The sequence below is a fragment of the Rhinoderma darwinii genome, chromosome 2 (genome assembly GCF_050947455.1).
Source record: "Rhinoderma darwinii isolate aRhiDar2 chromosome 2, aRhiDar2.hap1, whole genome shotgun sequence".
Lineage (NCBI taxonomy): Eukaryota > Metazoa > Chordata > Amphibia > Anura > Rhinodermatidae > Rhinoderma > Rhinoderma darwinii.
In genome coordinates, this window is record NC_134688.1 from 64,611,320 (window position 1) to 64,630,164 (window position 18,845).

Sequence of the window (18,845 nt, forward strand, 5' to 3'; positions counted from 1 at the left end):
CTGTACTCCAAAAGCTAAATGGCGTGCCTTCCCTTCCGAGTCCTGCCACTTGCCCAAACAGCAGTTTATGACCACATGTTGGGTTATTTCCGTACTCTAGAGAAGTTGCTTTACAAATGTTGGGGTGCTTTTTCTCATTTATTTGTTGAAAAAAATTAAAAAATCTGAGGTAAATCTACATCTCATTGAAAATAATGTAATTTTTCATTTTCACTGCCCAATTCTAATGAAATCTATGAAAATACCTGTGTCGTCAAAATGCTCACTACACCCCTATATGAATTCCTCTAGGGGTGTAGTTTCCAAAATGTAGTCACTTTCGGGGGGATTTCCTTTTGTTTTTGCACCACAAGAACTCTTCAAACCTGACATGGTCCCTGAAATATAATTTAAGAAAATCCACTAGGTGCTCCTTTGCTTCTGGGGCCTTTGTTTCTGGCCCGTAGCATACTAGGGCCACATGTGGGATATTTCTAAAAACTGCAGAATCAGGGCAATACATATTCAGTTGTGTTTCTCTGGTAAAAACCTTCAGTATTACAGGAAAATGGATTCAACTGGAATTTCTGCAAAAAAAATTATATTTGCAAATTTCTCTTCCACTTTGCGTTAATTCCTGTGAAACGCATAAAGGGTTAAGAAACTTTCTAAACACTGTTTTGAATACTTTAAGGGGTGCAGTTTTTAAAATGGGGTGAGTTGTGCGGGTTCCTAATATGTAAGGCCCTCAAAGCTACTTCAGATCTGAACTGTTCCCTAAAAAAAATAGCCTTTCGAAATTTTCTTGAAAATGTGAGAAATTGCTGCTAAAGTTCTAAGCCTTGTAACGTCCTAGAAAAATAAAATGATGTTCAAAAACTATTGCAAGCATAAAGTAGACATATGGGAAATGCCAACTAGTCACTATTTTGTGTGGTATATCTTTTTTTCTTACAAGCAGATACATTTGAATTTAGAAAAATGCTAATTTTTGCAAATTTTCTCTAAATTTTGGTGTTTTTCACAAAAAATATTGAATTTATCAACCAATTTTTTTCACGAACATAAAGTACTATATGTCTCGAGAAAACAATCCGAGAATCGCTTTCATAGGTAAAAGCATTCCGGAGTTATTACCACATAAAGTGACACATGTCAGATTTAAAAAATGAGGCTGTGTCATTTGGTTCAAAAGTGGCTGCGTCCTTAAGGGGTTAAAGACATAATAAATAGACCATGTACATATATTACATAGTTTGTACATTTGGTATAAGACTAAATAAAGTGCCCTTTAAGAGCTGGGAACTCTCCCCCACATCCTTACAGAGCGATGAAGCGTGCCACAATTTTGTTCTCAAAATCTATGAGAACAAAACCTCTGTGTTCCAAAGAGTAAAATCTGATATAACTTATTTGTACCACACACGTATTTGGGCCCATTCTAGCTACAACACTCGAATCCTATCGAGCTCTATGTACGTTTGGTAGATCTTCAACATTAGTTTGTCTCATGGAAATTAATAGGATCTGTCCTGTCCTGATCTATCTTAAATGTGTACAAGGTTTGCAAAGGCTATGAGGATATGCACATTCATAATTCTTGTGTGTGTGTGTATATGTATATATGTATGTATGTATGTATATATATATATATATATATATATATATATATATATATAGAGATCAGTATGTGTATATTTGTTATTTTGGACAAAGATCTGTTTTACATGTACACCATTATAGTTTTCGTTTAGTACAGGCTGATACAACCCCTAAAAGGGAATGTCACCAGTTTTGAAGCCTCAAAACTACTGACAGAGAGATTTAGGGAAGGGCATTTTAAACATACTGATGTTTAATTTCCCCGATGCTGCGGTCGCGAGTGCCACTCCCTGCTCTGTGTGACTGCTCTAGCGGCCATCAAGGAGACCGCCAGTGGGGCAGGGTGTGCAGTGCAGGAGCATCAAGTCCCGCCTTAATGGCACTTGCAATCATCGTGTTTCTGCAATTAAACATCGTTTTCAAAAGGTACGTTTAAAACGCCCTCCCCTTTATCGCTTTGTCAGCGGTTTTGAGACTCCTTTAAACGCATCCATGAATGTGCACCGCACCTAAATGCCTGCGGTGATAGTTACAATAAAACAAACTTATTTCATTATATGTGCATTATAATTTCTTACAAGCAGCTTGGTATCTTTTCCGGCATACATCTCTCTACAGCTCAGATCATCCTGATAGCTGTCAACACAAAAGGGCTCCTAATGATCATTTATACCATGGTTGTCAGTCATTACAAGTGACGCTGTGATTTTTAGACTTGTGTAACTGATGTCCTGGACTTGCGCTTGTTTGGGACGTGCAGGAATTTCGATGGACACCTGTGATTTAGAATATGGAAATAGATGTTATTATTGCAGATCTATTATCAGTGTAGCATCAATACTTACTCATGCGTTTCAAGTTAGACATTGGATGGTAGAAGAAAAACCGTCAGGCCTTATGATGATATCAACAGTGATATCCAAATACTATGACTAATAAATAGGATGCATACCAGATTTCCCCCTAACATAACTATAGATCTTTCTTTTGTCCATTTAAATTTCCTAGTACTGGTTACATAGTTACATAGGTTGAAAAAACACACAGGTCCATCAAGTTCAACCTTGGTTTTAGGGAATGCTGGTTGACAACCATTGTCCACCATTCTAGCTCCCACATGGCTTGTCACCTAGTTTTCTTAGGAGCATCAAAGGGGTTGTCTCATCAGACAACCCTTTCATATGGGACCTGGCACCATGATCAGTTGATCGTCACCTGTCCGGTTCTGGCACCCTTGGAAAACAGCTGATTTTTTTAAGGGAAAGCCTTGGCCTGCCAAACATTTCAATTGCGGTGGCTACTGCAGTATTACTTGGTGGCCATTCAGATGATTGTCTGTCCAAATGGACGGCTCATGTCCACCAGAACGGGAGTCAACCCCTTCCCCCTGCTTGCATTCTGGGCCCTAATGGCCATGCCAATTTTTTAATTTTTCCATCGTCCCATTCGAAGAGCTATAACTTTAATATTTTTGAGTCGACATAGCTGTATAAGGTCTTGTTTTTTGCGGGACAGGTTGTACTTTTTAATAGCACCATTTTGGGGTACATATAATTCATTCATTGACTTTCATTAACTATTTTTGGGGGGGATAGAATAAAACCTGAAATTTTGCCACTCTTTATTCGCGTCCTAAATCTACGTCGTTTACCGTGTGGTATAAATAACGCTAACTTTGTTCAACGGGTTGTTACGATTGCAAAGATACCAAATTTGTATAGATTTTGTATGTTTTACTACTTACACAGTAAAAACACTTTTTTTTTTTTTTTTTTTCAAAATTATTTGTTTTTGTGTCTCCATATTTGAAGAGCCATAACTTTTTTTATTGTTCTGCCGATGCAGTTGTATGAGAGCTTTTTTTTTTGCGGGACTTGTAGTTTTTATTGGTACCATTTTGGAGTAGATGCGACTTTTTGATCACTTTTTATCACATTTTTTTAAAGTCAGGATTAACAGAAAACAACAATTTTTTCATTGTTTTTTTATTTTATTTTTTACAGCGTTCACCGTGCGGGTTAAATAATGTAACCGCTTTATAGTCGGGGTTACGGTCGCGGCGATACCAAATATGTGTAACTTTTTTGCTTTATTGTGAGTTTTTTTTAATAGTAAAGCATTTTGTAAGGGGTAAAAGTGGGTTTTTCATTTTTTTTGAAATTTTTTTTTCACTTTTTTTTAATAACTTTATTCTACTTTTTTTTATTTGGACCCCGGCTGCCATCGGAGACACAGACACTCGGCTGCCTTTCTCCAAAACCACTCAGATGCAGCGCACGCTATTGAGCACCGCATCTGAGGGGTTAAGCCGGTGAGATCGATACCAATATCGATCTCACATGTTCGAGCAGGGACGCCCCCAGCCCTCCGCATCCTCTGGTAGCTGAGAGCAGGGAGATTTATCGGCTCCCTGCTCTGTTTACTTTATTCTGATGCAGCGCCGTGAAACGGCTATTGCATCAGAATAAAGCTCACTAATGACAGCCGTGAAAAGGCTTCTCGGCGGCCATTAAGGGGTTAATAATCTGCATAGTCAGGCTCTGATCTTTTCCTCACACCCTGATTCCTTTTGCCTGCTCACATATTGCTATATAACTAGGCAGGGTTTTTGTTCACATGTCTAAACTTTTTCACACCACCGATCGGGAATGTAACGGTTGCCCTATTGGTTGTCACCAGCTTTCTTAGAACCCGCAATGGCTGAAAAGGTTTTTCTAACAAGTTGATGCAAGTTAAACACTTGAAATCATATTGTTCCTAGCTTTAATTTTTTTGTAATTGAAGTTGGTGCTCCTTTGGCATTAAAAGGGTTGTCTAATCCTAGTTAACCCCTGAAAAACAGTTGGCCAGATAAGACATTTTCCCGACAGGTGATACCTGGCTCAAAGAGTCCATTACATAGAAGACCATTCCTTTTGAATGGTCTAAATGTAATGCTACACTTCCCCTGCAGCAGTAACTGGATGGCCGTGACTTCCCCTGGCGATAACAGCTGAATTCCGAGGATTAGAGAAGCCAGACCTTCATAAGACAGTCCCTTTTAAGTTAAACATGCTAAATATCAATATTTGAGGTCTTAATTTCCTTGGGCTGTCAAATGTGTAAAATTTTGGGCCAAGTAGAAAAAGAAGAAACAATTGTTAAAACCAACTGACCAACCAACCAGATGCTTGCTTTTATTGTTTGCTTTACTTGCGGTATGACAGCTGGAATCTGATTGGCTGACCCCCAACCTACACACTCTATACTCTAGTACCGCTCACCTGTGTTCTGCCACATGTTAAACCATGGCCGGTTGATCATCAGTGGGATCACATCAACAGTCAGTCATGGATTGCCGGCTGTCTGAATCACTGACCTGAAGAATGACATAAAATGCTTGACTGCACTTCTAAATATGTTCTGTTACCTGAGACCTCGGTAAACGTTACTCAGCATGTTGGACTTGTGCGCCTACTCAAATATACCATGAGGGCTGGACCTAGGTCATGTGCCGACTTACTTCAACAATCACTGTTTGAAGCCTTTAAAGCCGCTCGACATTCTTAGAACTTGTTCAACCATCATGTAATCTTCAGAAATTCTTAAATCAAGAGAAGTTGTGTTTTTTTTTTTATGTTAAGCGTCCCTTATCTGATGTTTCGGCTTTTTTTTCCCCTCTGATCTACTGATTTCTATTTTTGAGCTCTTCATCTGGAAAAAAAACAAACTAAAAAGCAAAGAATTTGATGTTACTTATTCTTCTGAAGGAGACTTGATGTTCAGGTTCTACTGTATTATTTAGTGTTTTTGTAAAAATATTGTAACTTGGCCCATTGAAAGGCTTTAATGTAAAGTACACATATTAATATATATTTTGAAATTACCGTACTTTACTTGTAATTCTATACTGTAGTGTTCTTTTCAGATTTGCTTTATTTTAATGTAGAAGTATTCTGGTAAAGTTCTATGATTCTCTTACATGGTCTAATGTTAGACGACCAGGGTGGGGCGAGGGATATTTTTCTTAGAATTGCGCCAATGAGGAGATGGCACAGAAAAAACTAAAGCAGAAGACACAGGATGCAGTAAACAAAACTATACTCCCTTCTTAGTTCACAAGCTTGGCGTTTATAATATATACAGTTTTCGGCTCAGTGGCTCTAAAACTGAGGCATCATTTCTTAGTTCCAAACAATTTAACAGTCCAAATGGTCTGGTTGGTGTTAGTCGCCCCGTACTAGTAAGGGCATGTTCACACACTTACTAAAAAACATCTGAAAATACGGAGCTGTTTTCAAGGGAAAACAGCTGCTGATTTTCAGGCGTTTTTTACACAAACTCCGGTTTTTCGCTCCATTTTTAACGGCCGTTTTCGGAGCTGTTTTTCTATAGAGTCTATGAAAAACGGCTCAAAAAGTGACATGCACTCCTTTTTCGTGGCCGTTTTTCAAAACGCCCACGTAAAAAAACAGCCCGTCGGAACGGAACACAGTTTTTCCCATTGAAATCAAAAGGCAGATGTTTGGAGGTGTTCTGCTTCCGAGTTTTTGGCTGTTTACGGCCCAAAAAACGGACGAAAATAAGCCATGTGAACATACCCTAATTTAGATTTAGACACTCCATTGTTTAGTAGGTGGTCGGACCTCACCGATCCCACTTTCTGGTGCCATCCATATCTATTGGTTTCTAGACACGCCCTCTTTATAGTTTTGGCGCATTATAGCGCATCTCACGTCGCCTTTGGAATCCCTCGCCTCACATATACTGTCTAACTGACCTATTGCCTACAATGCCATCTCGTGGCTGTACCTATTTTGTTGAGTGAGCCGCCTCAACCTATGGGCCCCATAGCAGCTGCAACGGCTATAGTTATGCCTATGTGTCCATTGCATTGCGAAATCAAGGTGAACACTCCATTATGGAGGAACATCAAGGTGTTGTGCTGCTAAGAATAGAAAGGACCTGGAAAATGTCTCTGTGTAAGGGTATGTTCACACACACTAATTACGGACGTAATTCGGGCGTTTTTGCTCCGAATTACGTCCGAAAATAGTGCCTCAATAGCGCTGACAAACATCTGCCCATTGAAAGCAATGGGCAGACGTTTGTCTGTTCACACGAGGCGTAATTTACGCGCCGCTGTCAAATGACGGCGCGTAAATAGACGCCCGCGTCAAAGAAGTGACCTGTCACTTCTTTGGCCGTAATTGGAGCCGCTATTCATTGACTCCAATGAATAGCAGCGCTAATTACGCCCGTAATGGACGCGGCGTTCAAGCGCCTGCACATGCCGTAAACGGCTGAAATTACGGGGATGTTTTCAGGCTGAAACATCCCCGTAATTTCAGCCGTTACGGACGCCCTCGTGTGAACATACCCTTAGGCTGAAATCACACATGCAGGTTTTGGTGCAGTTTTTAATGCAGTTTTTTCTAGTCAAAACCAGGAGTGGATCCAACAGAAGGTAAAAGTATAAGTCCATCCTTTATACTTCCCCTTTACTTGTGAATCAACTCCTGACTGGCTAAAAAAAATTGCATAAATACTGCACCAAAAACTGCATCATGTGATTCCAGCCTAAACCAGAGATATTCCCAGTCAAGAATTATCGAGATGTTGGTCTGATTAGGGAGAAATTCTTAAAGGGATTTCCAGAAATATACAAAAAGGTGCCTATTTTGCAATGACTCCCTATGGACGACGATGTTCTTAAGCAAGATTGTAAACAGCCAGAGGCAGGGACATGCGGGTAATGTTGGCGCAACAACCGAGAATAATTGCTAAGGTTAGTATATTAAAAATATATAGAATTTTACCATTTTACAGCCCTACTTGAAAACCCCTTTATGGTAAGGCCACATGGAGTGGCACTGTGGCGGCCGCCAATAACCGCGCTGGCACCATGTTCAGCGTAGCTGTAAAATAGCCTGTTCATTTGTTGCGAGTAAAACGGCACTTTACCTGCAAAATTGTATGTCCATAAAAGGTGTATTAATTAATGGCCTCACGATTTTGCAGGTAAAGGCCCGTTTTACCCGCAACAACGTGCAACAAATGAACAGGCTATGTTACAGCCGCGCCGAACATGGTCCCATCGCGTTTTTTGGCTCCATTGCTGCCGGGTCCATGCTGCTCGGTGTGTCCTTACCCATAGTCTGTAAATTTTAAAGGTGCTGTCCCGATTAGAGCAAAGGGATGGCAGAGGGGTTCCCCAATTTTCTTACGCCAAAAATTTGTGATAAGACACCCAAAATAGTTTTGACCATGAGATGAATGTTTACACCATTATAACATCCTACGTATTAGAGAATTTTATTTGCATATTCAATGAAAACATAAATCATGGACCATTTGCATATTACAATCCGATACGATAATGTCTCTGTATAGAAGATACATTTTCACCACCGATAACCGATACTTTTCTTCTAGATCATTCTGTCACTTCCTCTGGACACAAATTGTACGAATAACCGCGAGGTGTAAATAGGTGTTTAGTCTGGATCTGTTTTCCAGTATTTCATGATCCAGCGCCTTCCTCTGCTACTGTACACACTGAGGGCTTGTTCTGACTCCTCATTATCAGACATGTAGACATAGCAGGGAGTCGGGAAATGCCGTTTATTTAATATAAGGTGGGCAGCAATGTGCCTGGCTGGCAGAGAGGGGCTTATCTGCCCCTGGAACATGTCATGTGTTTACAGTAGCTGGCAAATGAGAGCACAAAGCCAAGTGCTTCCCTTCTGCGACTGTGCTGACTGCTGCTGGCTGTCTATGGACGTCACTGGCAGCAGATCTATGGGTGCAGCTACCGCAGCATGATGCAGTCTGAGGAAGACAAGGTGGCAGCAGAGGGATCCTGGGCTGCAGAGCTTGCAATCCCAGTCACTGGAGCAGCAGAGGAGCTGCGATAATCCGACAAACAGGCTCCCTGCGTCTTCTGGAGGAGGTGCAGCCGATCTGCCTGCCAGCCCCCAGTGCCATAGAGGCTGCAGGAGCCATTCCCAGCAATGTGGATGTAGACAGAGCTGTATACATGGACCAAGAGGTGTCTGACAAGTGCTCACCCCCTGGATACCTTGCAATGCCTGCCTCATCCTCCTCATCATCACCCTCATCATCCGCTCCAGAGAGTCTGCAGTGAAGGAGAAGCATCATCACTGGGGGAAGGAGGAGCAGGCTGGATGAAGCATCCCATGGCTTTTTAATGAGGGCTCTACCTAGCAGGAAGAGGTGAAACCCATCTGCAGACTTCATTTCCTTTGCTGACCTCTAGTTTGGTGTCAGTCACCTCCTCATATATCTGTCTGTACCTGCTCGGAGGAGGTGCAGCAGAACCTCCCTGATAGACAAGACATGGCCAGCCAGCAGGACTCTGGGTTCTTTGAGATCAGTATCAAGTATTTGCTCAAATCCTGGAGTAATAGTGAGTATCCTGCTGTGAAATACTCCCTAGGTGTATACTGGGTAATAGACTGTATGTATGCACTGACTCAATCTGCTGTGTCAGGCTGGGAGCCTATAGTCCAAACATAAACATTATGTCAACTGGAATGATACATTGTATTGTGTATGTGTGTGTGTGTGTGTATGTATGTGTGTGTGTGTGTGTGTGTGTGTATGTGTGTGTGTGTGTGTGTGTGTGTGTGTATATATGTGTGTGTGTGTGTGTTTGTATATATGTGTGTTTGTATTTGTGTGTATATTTATTTATACTGCGCACACACTATTATACATTGTTTCTGCAAGGGAGAGGTGTCATAATTAATGCAAAGTTATTTTTAGCATTGTGTTAACTTATTACAAATACTTGGGTGTGGTGCAGTTGCCGAGCACTTTTATAATGCCCAGTAATATTTAATAGTCTGCAGGGACAGGGGTGGAAGCTTCCCTGTATATTTCTCACTTGTAAAAATCCTTTTATTTGTGTTGTAATGATGTATCCGGATTGTAGAGTAGAGATGCTGGTAATACATGGTAGCAGAACACCTGCTGTGAGCTTCAAAACAAATCAGGCCCATTACTTGGAAAGGGAATACATTGCAGCGATGGGTTCTTAGGTAAACAGACCGTCATGATCAGGGATGATATACTGTTCTATGTATAGGAGCTGTGACTGTATACACCATGTATTCCTGATCAATGTACACGTCCCGTGTAGTGACATTACTGGTGGAGCAGGACTGCGCTACTTACTCTGTATTCATAGTGGTGCGGGTGTGTATTGTTTATTTTTGATCTTTTACTTGCATTTACTGAAAATTCAATGATACAATTGAAAACATTGTGATCCACCAGTATAAACATATAGAGAGAGGATCTGAACGCCTACCAATGATGATTTCACTATTGCTAACCATTACCTGGATAAATGTTCACCATAACGTACTGCGTATATTTGTAAGTGTATTTATAACTTCAATAAGATACAAGAGCGGTTTTATATACCAGTTGTCCAGGTCAATATTCATTACAGGATTATTCCGGTTTCGGCAATTTTTTTTTTCTATAATTAAGTTTATACCGTTTTCTAACATACTTTCTATATTCCATGTGGTTTTCAAGATCTATGCGTGTTGTAATTGTTTACTTCCAGTGGATAAAATTCTGTCCGTGGTCATGTGATGGACACACAGGTGCAGGGCTCGTTGCAGTATGTATATCAGAGCTGCGTCTTCTATCGATCCCAGCACTTGTTTCCATCACATGCCCATGGACAGACTTATCCACTTGAAGTAAACTATGAATGTTCTTACTAAATTACAGCAAGCAGAGATCTCGAGAACCGTGAGGAATTAATACAGATAATATACTGGATTATGATATACTTGTAGTTATACACCTAATAACGTTAATTTGCTGAAACCAGACACCCCCTTTTTTATTTTATTTTTTTTTATTTTTTTCTCAAAAGGCACTTGAATACAGATTTTCATTCTGGGGAATTTGAACAGAAGGGGTTAATCAGTGGATCCTACAGGAAACAAGTTTAGAAAGATCCTAATATGCAAATAAATCTGCTTCGCAGTCCATGTAGTGTTTCCTGCAAAGAACTTTCTGACTGGATACAATTGATTTATCCCTAATATGTTGTTGGTACCATGGCGTCTGCCCTACATGTAGATATAAGGGTCTCCATCTATAAACAGGCTTCGATTACAGTACATACCAGCGTCAGACCGGGGTACATTGGGCCCACCAGAGGAGAGGATTCTAAGGGCCCACCCCCCATTTATGTAGAACATATATATGTCCACTTTTCATTTCATCATAGGCCTTGTTATTATCATTGTACACACGGCATATATCCTCAATTAGGTCCAATAGGTAATTTGTGAATCACCCAATAAGAAATAGACCCTAGTGGAATGGGGTTGTCTTCTTCTGGACCTTTAGGACACATTATCATTATGTTAGAGCCTGGGCCCTCCGGAGGATCCTTTTGGTTCTCTGGTGGGCCAGTCTGACCCTGGGACATACCAAAACACAAGACTGGACAGTGTGTGGACATAAAGTAAGATTCAGGGGCAACTAATAGGGAGGGGGTATTCTTCCATCGGGGCCTAAAGTGGCATCTGGCTCTTGGAGGACGGCAGGTGTCCATTGAAAATAATAGGTGATTGCAGTGTTGCCCTAAAATGCAGTTAATTTTCAATTCCCCTGCCGATAACCGCTGAATGTGTGGTCTCCCAGTAGTGAAACCACCTGCTACTATTCTCATCTGGTTTCAGTGGGAACCGTAATGTGAGCTAGGGTTATCGAAACCCAGATATCTAAGAAGATGATACAGTATGCATAAACACCAGCGGCACAGTAAGAGGAGTTGCAGATGATGAATTGCAATAGGGTCTCACCTGTGGGATAAATATATATATATATATATATATATATATATATATATAGCTCTAGTCATTCTATAATGTATATCGATATTATACAATCATATGTCATATGTGGCTGCAGGAAATGGTCATTACGTGTAGGTGGTGGTGCACTTTTTAACCGGTATCCAAGACCTTCAAGCAACAAAATCTTATTTTTTTTTTACTTTGTGTTAAAGCAACCCTGTGGTCTCTGGATAACATTTTCAATATGATGGTATATATGGAGTAATATTACCTGGTGCCCTCCCTTTGTGCCCCTTTGCCCTGGATCTGCCGTTTTAGGGTCCCCTCTGTGCTGTCCCTAAATGGCTGCAGCGCTTCTTAGACCATAAGTCTGAGACACTCCCACTGTTCTAGGATTGGCCAGAGCAGCTCACATGAGTAGTTTTGTCCATCCATTAACAGAGGGAGAGTCTAGGCCTTGTTCACAAGTGGTGTAAATGCGTCAAAAAACACTAGTATTTTTGCAAAGAACTTAAACTACAGGCTTTTTTGGGCGTGTAATTAGGACTGCCATTGACTATGGCAATTAGGCGCCTTTTCGGTGCATTTTATGCACCAGTAATTGACCTGATGCTCGTATGCACTACAATGTGTTTTCCCATTGATGTCAATGGGAAGCTTAAAGCATGTGTTTTTCGGCAAAACCGCTTAGAATACACGTCGTGTAAACAAGGCCTTAGACTCCGTCTGAAAAGTGCTGTGGCCATTTTGAGACAACACAAAGGGTACTCTAAAACGACAGATCCACGGCAGAGGCACAAATGGAGGGCACAAGGTAATATTACTCAATATACCCCAACACATTTATATTTTTGACCTGCGACCGGAGCGTCGCTTTAATTTTGCCATACCATTAGATATATGTGAGTGTACCTGTTTATATCAATGGGATAAGGGAATAAGCCGCGGCCAAAGCCTTCTGGCATCCGCTTATCCCCCATGAAAACATAGGATCGGCCATGTTGAAATCCAAAATGCACTATTCTTATTTCCTATCCAACGTTCGCTGTCAAGGTGACAGTCGGTAGGCCCCCATACACAATACATTGTTGGTTGTTCCTGCCAAAATTGTCAAGTTCGACCAACATCCAGCTATGTATTTGGCCAGATTTACAGTAGTATAATGGATTTTGTTTCATTACATACATTTACATCTTTAGTGTTGCTTAAAATATTTCTATAATAATGTGAGGATGCTCATTGAGGCTGTGGAAAATGACAGGAAAAAATATTTTCAGATCATAGAATCCTATATACATCACATGATAGAATCATACATACTGCATAAATCATATGAAATCGTACATAAATCATATCTATATATCTCATCATGGGATATACAGTATGTATGATTCTATGATGGGATATATAGATATGATTTATGTATGATTTCATATGATGTATGCAGTATGTATGATTATATGAAGGGATATACAGTATGTATGATTCTATGATGGGATACACGGTATGTATGATTATATGAAGGGATATACAGTATGAATGATTGATGGGATACACAGTATGTATTATTCTACCATAGAATCATACAGACTGTGTATCCCATCATCGAATCATATATCATGAAATCATACATAACTCGTATCATCCATACATCCTATCACAGAATCATACATAGGTCATATCATACAATCCTATATACATAATGATACATACATTATATCATACAATCCTACATGTATCAGATCTATACATATATCATACAATTATTCTCATATCATATCAGTGCTTTTGCATTGAAGAACCGATCAGTTGTGTGCAGATAAGTGTATAGTGGTATGGCGGTAAATCTCTGTATAAAAGGAGGCTTAGCTCTGGTATGCCCATTCTCTGGAAAGTTTTACTGCTGCGGGGTGGAGGGATATGTAAATGCAGTCAACATGTGTTTATTTTGTATCCTTAAAATTCCATAAATTCCATCAACAATTCTGTAATTTAACATTTCCCCGTATCCTGATTGTGCTGAAAATTTCAGATTGCATTTGTTACCTTCATTTTTCAGTGGTATGGTGACTACAAATGATTATTATTTTAGGAACCAGCCTATATAGCATCTGTAAATGACCCCTATTACCCCTGGATGATGTGATAGGCAGCCCCCGCTCCCACCTTTCATTAATACAAATCGAGTGGATCATGGCTAAGGTGGCAAGTAGGGAGCCCAGGACCTATAATGCTCGGGGGCCCATATCACGCTCAGTCCAATCTGCCCTTACCCATTTACCAAGCACAAACTTGGTAGCAGACATTTTTTGTTTACATCTCCTACATATTGGGAAGTTTATGACTGACCTCTATTCAATTTTGCATCCTATGATTATATTTTGTGAATGTTTTGCTGCAGTTCTCCCATTTCCATTGATCCACATGATAACTTCTTAGTTGACTCTTGCTAAACTCTACAATTGTACAAAGAATAATTTTTAAGCAGATTTGATGGCATTTTGGAAAAGATCCCTTGTGATCAGAATCTGATCGTCTCCATAGATATGATGAATCTGCAGAATTGGTTTGTCAATGGCCACCTTTATTGTAGAGTCAACTTTTGGATTTATAAATATTCATTGATTAAGTTAATGAGTAATCATGAAACATAGGAAGTCTGATCCTTCGCGGTTATGATCACATAATCTACGTGCTCCCACATGTAATTTATAATGAGATCCGTTTTCCAGGAACCAAGTGTGATAGGTGTTGGAGCGCACTTTGTGTTAATGTCTGTATGAAACATATAATTTTGTTACAGCTTTACTTATAATTATTCATTTGTAGCCAAAATAAGTAACACATTGTAGGTAAGCAGCTCATGCGTGGTAAATACAATATTCGGATTTTGCAGAATAAAGAACACTTCTGTAACGTAGGACCGTATTATCGATTGTTGCACACGCAGCCACTTCATTGTTTTTATTAGTCACAATCGCTCTCACATGAGTTAGGCCTCATGCACGCGACCGTAGCTGTGTGCACTGTCCGTGATTACGGGCACGGATGACCGCGGAGTGTCCTCTGTGGGCCGTCCACAATCACGGACCGTGCACATACAAGATGTGCATTGACTCTAAGTAGTTTTTTGCAGCCCGGGCTCAACGGCCAATGCACGGCCCGTGGATACCTCACTTCGGTCGCGTGCATTGGCCCATAGAATATAATGTGTCCTTTACTATCTGCAATTACGGATAGTATGCGAACCGTAATGCACGGTCATGTGCATGAGGCCTAGAGGATATGAACAGCTTCTCAACTATTTTTCATTGCTTCAATGCATGTAAAAGAAAAAACTAAGCAATTTTACAAATATCCTTAATTGAAAAATATTCTACCATTTTGTGTCTCCATCGTTAGACTACAAACTAAGGCCCCATGCACACGAACGTGTTTTTGCATCCGCAATTCATCCGGAAAAATGCGGATAAATTGCGGACCCATTCATTTCTATGGGCCAATGCACACAACCGTGGTTTCCACAGTCCGTGCATTTGCTGGGAGCCCGGGCCCCAAAAGAATAGGACCTGTCATTATACGGGCCACATTTGCGGTCCGAGCTCACTGAAATCAATGTGTGCACGGTCCATGATTTGCGGATGACTCTCCGCGGCTGTCTGTGCCGTAATCACGGGCCATGCACACTGTGCATGAGGCATTACCCTGTGTTGTCTGATCCAGCAGTCATACTGCCGTTTTGCCCCTCACTATTTGTTAACCCACCAATTGTATGTGGAAACTCCAGTCAAAACCTAAAATTTCATATTCACCTCCCGTAACTCTTTTTTGCTTTTTAGTTCTACACTTTCAAGATGGAAATATTAGTCCACCTTAGACCTAGCTCGGTAGGAAGGTGGGTTATGGCAGAAAGCTTGGGCAGCCATGTTACTTAGACTAGACCAAGTCCTCTCCCTAATCTGAGAGACTGTAGACTCCCCGTGCGGAGGACCTGCTAGATGTAGGGAAAGTTGGTAGGTAAAATTTCTATTCTGTTTTTAGACTGGAGAACCACTTTTAAAGATTAGTTGAAGGACTATGTCCAGTTGATTGGTCGCAGCTACATCTCTCACGTGCAGTTTTCGCTCTGCGTCTCGTACTGATCTGGAATGCTGAGATAGTTGTGTTCCAGAGATAAAGTTAGCACCTCCAACCTAGAATGTTTAGAATGTTTCACGTGCTTATGTGAAGTCCCTGGTAAGCAATGCTAGCAGGGGCGTAACTAGGAAAGACTGGGCCCCATAGCAAACTTTTGACTGGGGCCCCCCCTCCGCTGGGTGTCACACAACCCCCCCCCCCTTGTAGATAGTGCCTTTTTTACAGCCGCCCTGTAGATAAAGCCATACAGCCCCCCTGTAAATGGCACCATACAGCCCCCCTTGTAGATAACGCCATACAGCCCCCTCTGTAGATAACGCCATACAGCCCCCTCTGTAGATAACGCCATACAGCCCCCTCTGTAGATAACGCCATACAGCCCCCCCTGTAGATAACGCCATACAGCCCCCTTTGTAGATATCTACAGAGGGGGCTGTATGGCGTTATCTACAGGGGGGACTGTATGGCGTTCTCTACAGTGGGGGCTGTATGGCATTCCCTACAGGCGGGGCTGTATGGCGTTCCCCACAGGGGGGCTGTATGGCGTTCCCTACAGGGGGGGCTGTATGGTGTTCCCTACAGGGGGGGCTGTATGGCGTTCCCTACAGGGGGCGCTGTATGGCGTTCCCTACAGGGGGGGGCTGTATGGTGTTCCCTACAGGGGGGGCTGTATGGCGTTCCCTACAGGGGGGGCTGTATGGCGTTCCCTACAGGGGGGGCTGTATGGCGTTCCCTACAAGGGGGGGCTGTATGGCGTTCCCTACAGGGGGGGCTGTATGGCATACCCTACAGGGGGGGGCTGTATGGCGTTATCTACAGGGGGGGACTGTATGGCGTTATCTACAGGGGGGACTGTATGGCGTTATCTACAGGGGGACTGTATGGCGTTCTCTACAGGGGGGCTGTATGGCGTTCTCTACAGTGGGGGCTGTATGGCGTTCTCTACAGTGGGGGCTGTATGACGTTCTCTACAGTGGGAGCTGTATGGCGTATAGCCCCCTCTGTAGATAACGCCATACAGTCCCCGCTGTAGATAACGCCATACAGTCCCCCCTGTAGGTAACACCATACAGCCCCCCCCCTGTAGATAACGCCATACAGCCCCCCCCTGTAGATAACGCCATACAGCCCCCCCCCCTGTAGATAACGCCATACAGCCCCCCCCTGTAGGGTACGCCATACAGCCCCCCCTGTAGGGTACGCCATACAGCCCCCCCTGTAGGGAACGCCATACAGCCCCCCCCTGCAGGAAACGCCATACAGCCCCCCCTGCAGGGAACGCCATACAGCCCCCCCTGCAGGGAACGCCATACAGCCCCCCCTGCAGGGAACGCCATACAGCCCCCCCCCTGCAGGAAACACCATACAGCCCCCCCCTGCAGGGAACACCATACAGCCCCTCCCCCCCTGTAGGGAACGCCATACATCGTCCCCAACACCCAAAAAAAATGCGACCTACAATCTGTGCTACAAATAACATGCATCCCCTATCCACAGGACAGGGGATACATGTGTGATCGCTGGCAGCGATAGGGAGAACGGGGGACTGAAAGTCCCCTGAAGTTCTCCATGACTAACCTCTGACTTTCGGCGTCTGTGCAGCTCAATAAAAATGAAAGGAGCGCGGGTCACGCATGCGCACAAGCGCGACCGGCGCTCCATTCATTTCTACGGAGCTGCCGACACAGACGCCGGAAGTCCGAGGTTTGTGATGGAGAACTTCAGGGGACTTTCGGTCCCCCGTTCTCCCTATCAATGCCAGCGATCACACATGTATCCGATATCCTGTGGATAGGGGATACATGTCTTTTGTTTAATGGCAAAGCGGGGAGATACCTCCCTGCTCTGCCGTAGTGTTCAGTGGCGTCCCGCTGTAGCAGCCATAGCGGCTGCTAGCGGAGCCTCCGGCCATGGTGGGGGCCCGTGCCGGTGGGCGACACGGGCCCCCTCATGCCGTGGGCCCCGTAGCAGCCGCTATGGCTGCTACGGCAGTAGTTACGCCACTGAATGCTAGATAAACAAATCAATGTTTGCTCAATAACATGGCATATTTAAGAAAATAATGAAATAAGTAACTTGTACTAAACTCCTTGGATTCGTTTGAAGAACTTTGTACTGAATTCAAGATACTCTATTATAAAGACACCGTATGTTCATCTTTCCCTTGTAGTTCTGGATTTATTCGCAGCTAAAATCCTTTCATTGTAGAACACGTGCAGCTTCTGTATTTTGGCAAATCTCAAGAAAACAAGTAACCAATATGCAACACATATTCAGGTTGAAAGCTGGTCTTCAAAGCTTGTAGGATGCGTCTCTATATTCTGTCCCTATGTTATGACATGGCTTAGGAAACGAGGGCCCCAATGTTGCCCCGTAGTACCAAGTTCTTGTTCCCACATCAAAATAAAAGGGGCTGTGACAAGGGTTTTGTTTTTCTTTTGTTTAAATCCAGAGCAGTTGCATGGTATTTTAGGCCGGGTTCTCACGGGTCGATACGCTGCGTAAAACGACACAGTGTATCCGACCAAGAACTCGCAGTACATTCCATCCAAATTTCGGGCGGAAATCAGTATTAGGGAGAAAAAAAAATCACACTTACCCTGGCTGTAGTCATGGTGACGCGTCCTGCCGCTGACTTATAGTCTGGCCTCCTAGGATGACGCTGCAGCCCATTAGACTGCTACAGCCTGTGATTGGTTGCAGCAGTCACATGGGATGAAACGTCATCCCAGGAGACCGGCCTGGAAGAAGAACAGAATAAAGTGTCATTATGACAACAGCCGGGTGGTAAGTATAAGCTCTTCTTCTTTTTTTTCTTTAAGCAAAAGTCGCAACGTTTGGCTACTTCTTACAGGTTTTACATCCTCATTTAATTCAATGGAGAAAACTCAGAACAGAAAAGCAACGAAAATGCAGCATAAGTTGACATTCTGTGGATTTAAAATCTGCACCGCAGGTTAATTTATGGATGTTTTCCCTGCATTTTTTTCACTTTGCCGCTACTGTAAATGCTATGGAAATTTCACAGCGTTTATACCACGTGGTAATCCAGCCTTATGGTTGTAGCTATGCCTTTTGGTACAGAACTGCTTTAGCTACTGCCCATTCATTGTATGTAAAATCCTGTAGGTGAAGTGATGGCCTTTTGAACAACCTTTCAATTTTAGGACAAACTCCAACGTTTTTTCAGATATTAAACTCTGTATGTTTTTATGAAGGGAAGAAAGATTTGGCGCTTTGTATGAGAAACATTTTTCGACCCCCTCTAAAGATATATCATAAAATTAATGGGCACAG

The 18,845-nt window shown here is 42.4% G+C and overlaps 1 protein-coding gene and 1 long non-coding RNA gene across 8 annotated transcripts in view; one reads left to right on the forward strand and one right to left on the reverse strand.

Moving 5' to 3' along the window:
• FRY (FRY microtubule binding protein) overlaps window positions 1-18,845 on the forward strand; it is a 420,217-nt gene that overhangs the window by 197,062 nt on the left and 204,310 nt on the right. For 2 of the 7 annotated variants that reach the window (XM_075851694.1, XM_075851695.1), the window contains exon 1: window positions 8,316-8,989. The exons of 3 other annotated variants lie outside the window; for them this stretch is intronic. In XM_075851694.1, coding sequence (XP_075707809.1) covers window positions 8,920-8,989 — 70 coding nt within the window. In that variant the 5' untranslated portion in view covers window positions 8,316-8,919. Of the gene's footprint in view, window positions 1-8,292; window positions 8,990-18,845 lie in introns of those variants that run through there. 2 more of the 7 variants (XM_075851700.1, XM_075851699.1) reach the window with 2 other exon arrangements.
• Window positions 2,175-18,220, reverse strand: LOC142742192 (uncharacterized). Its single transcript, XR_012881324.1, has 4 exons — window positions 18,148-18,220; window positions 5,084-5,290; window positions 4,845-4,939; window positions 2,175-2,357 (listed from the first exon to the last, which is right to left on the reverse strand). It is a non-coding gene; the product is annotated as an uncharacterized LOC142742192 (long non-coding RNA).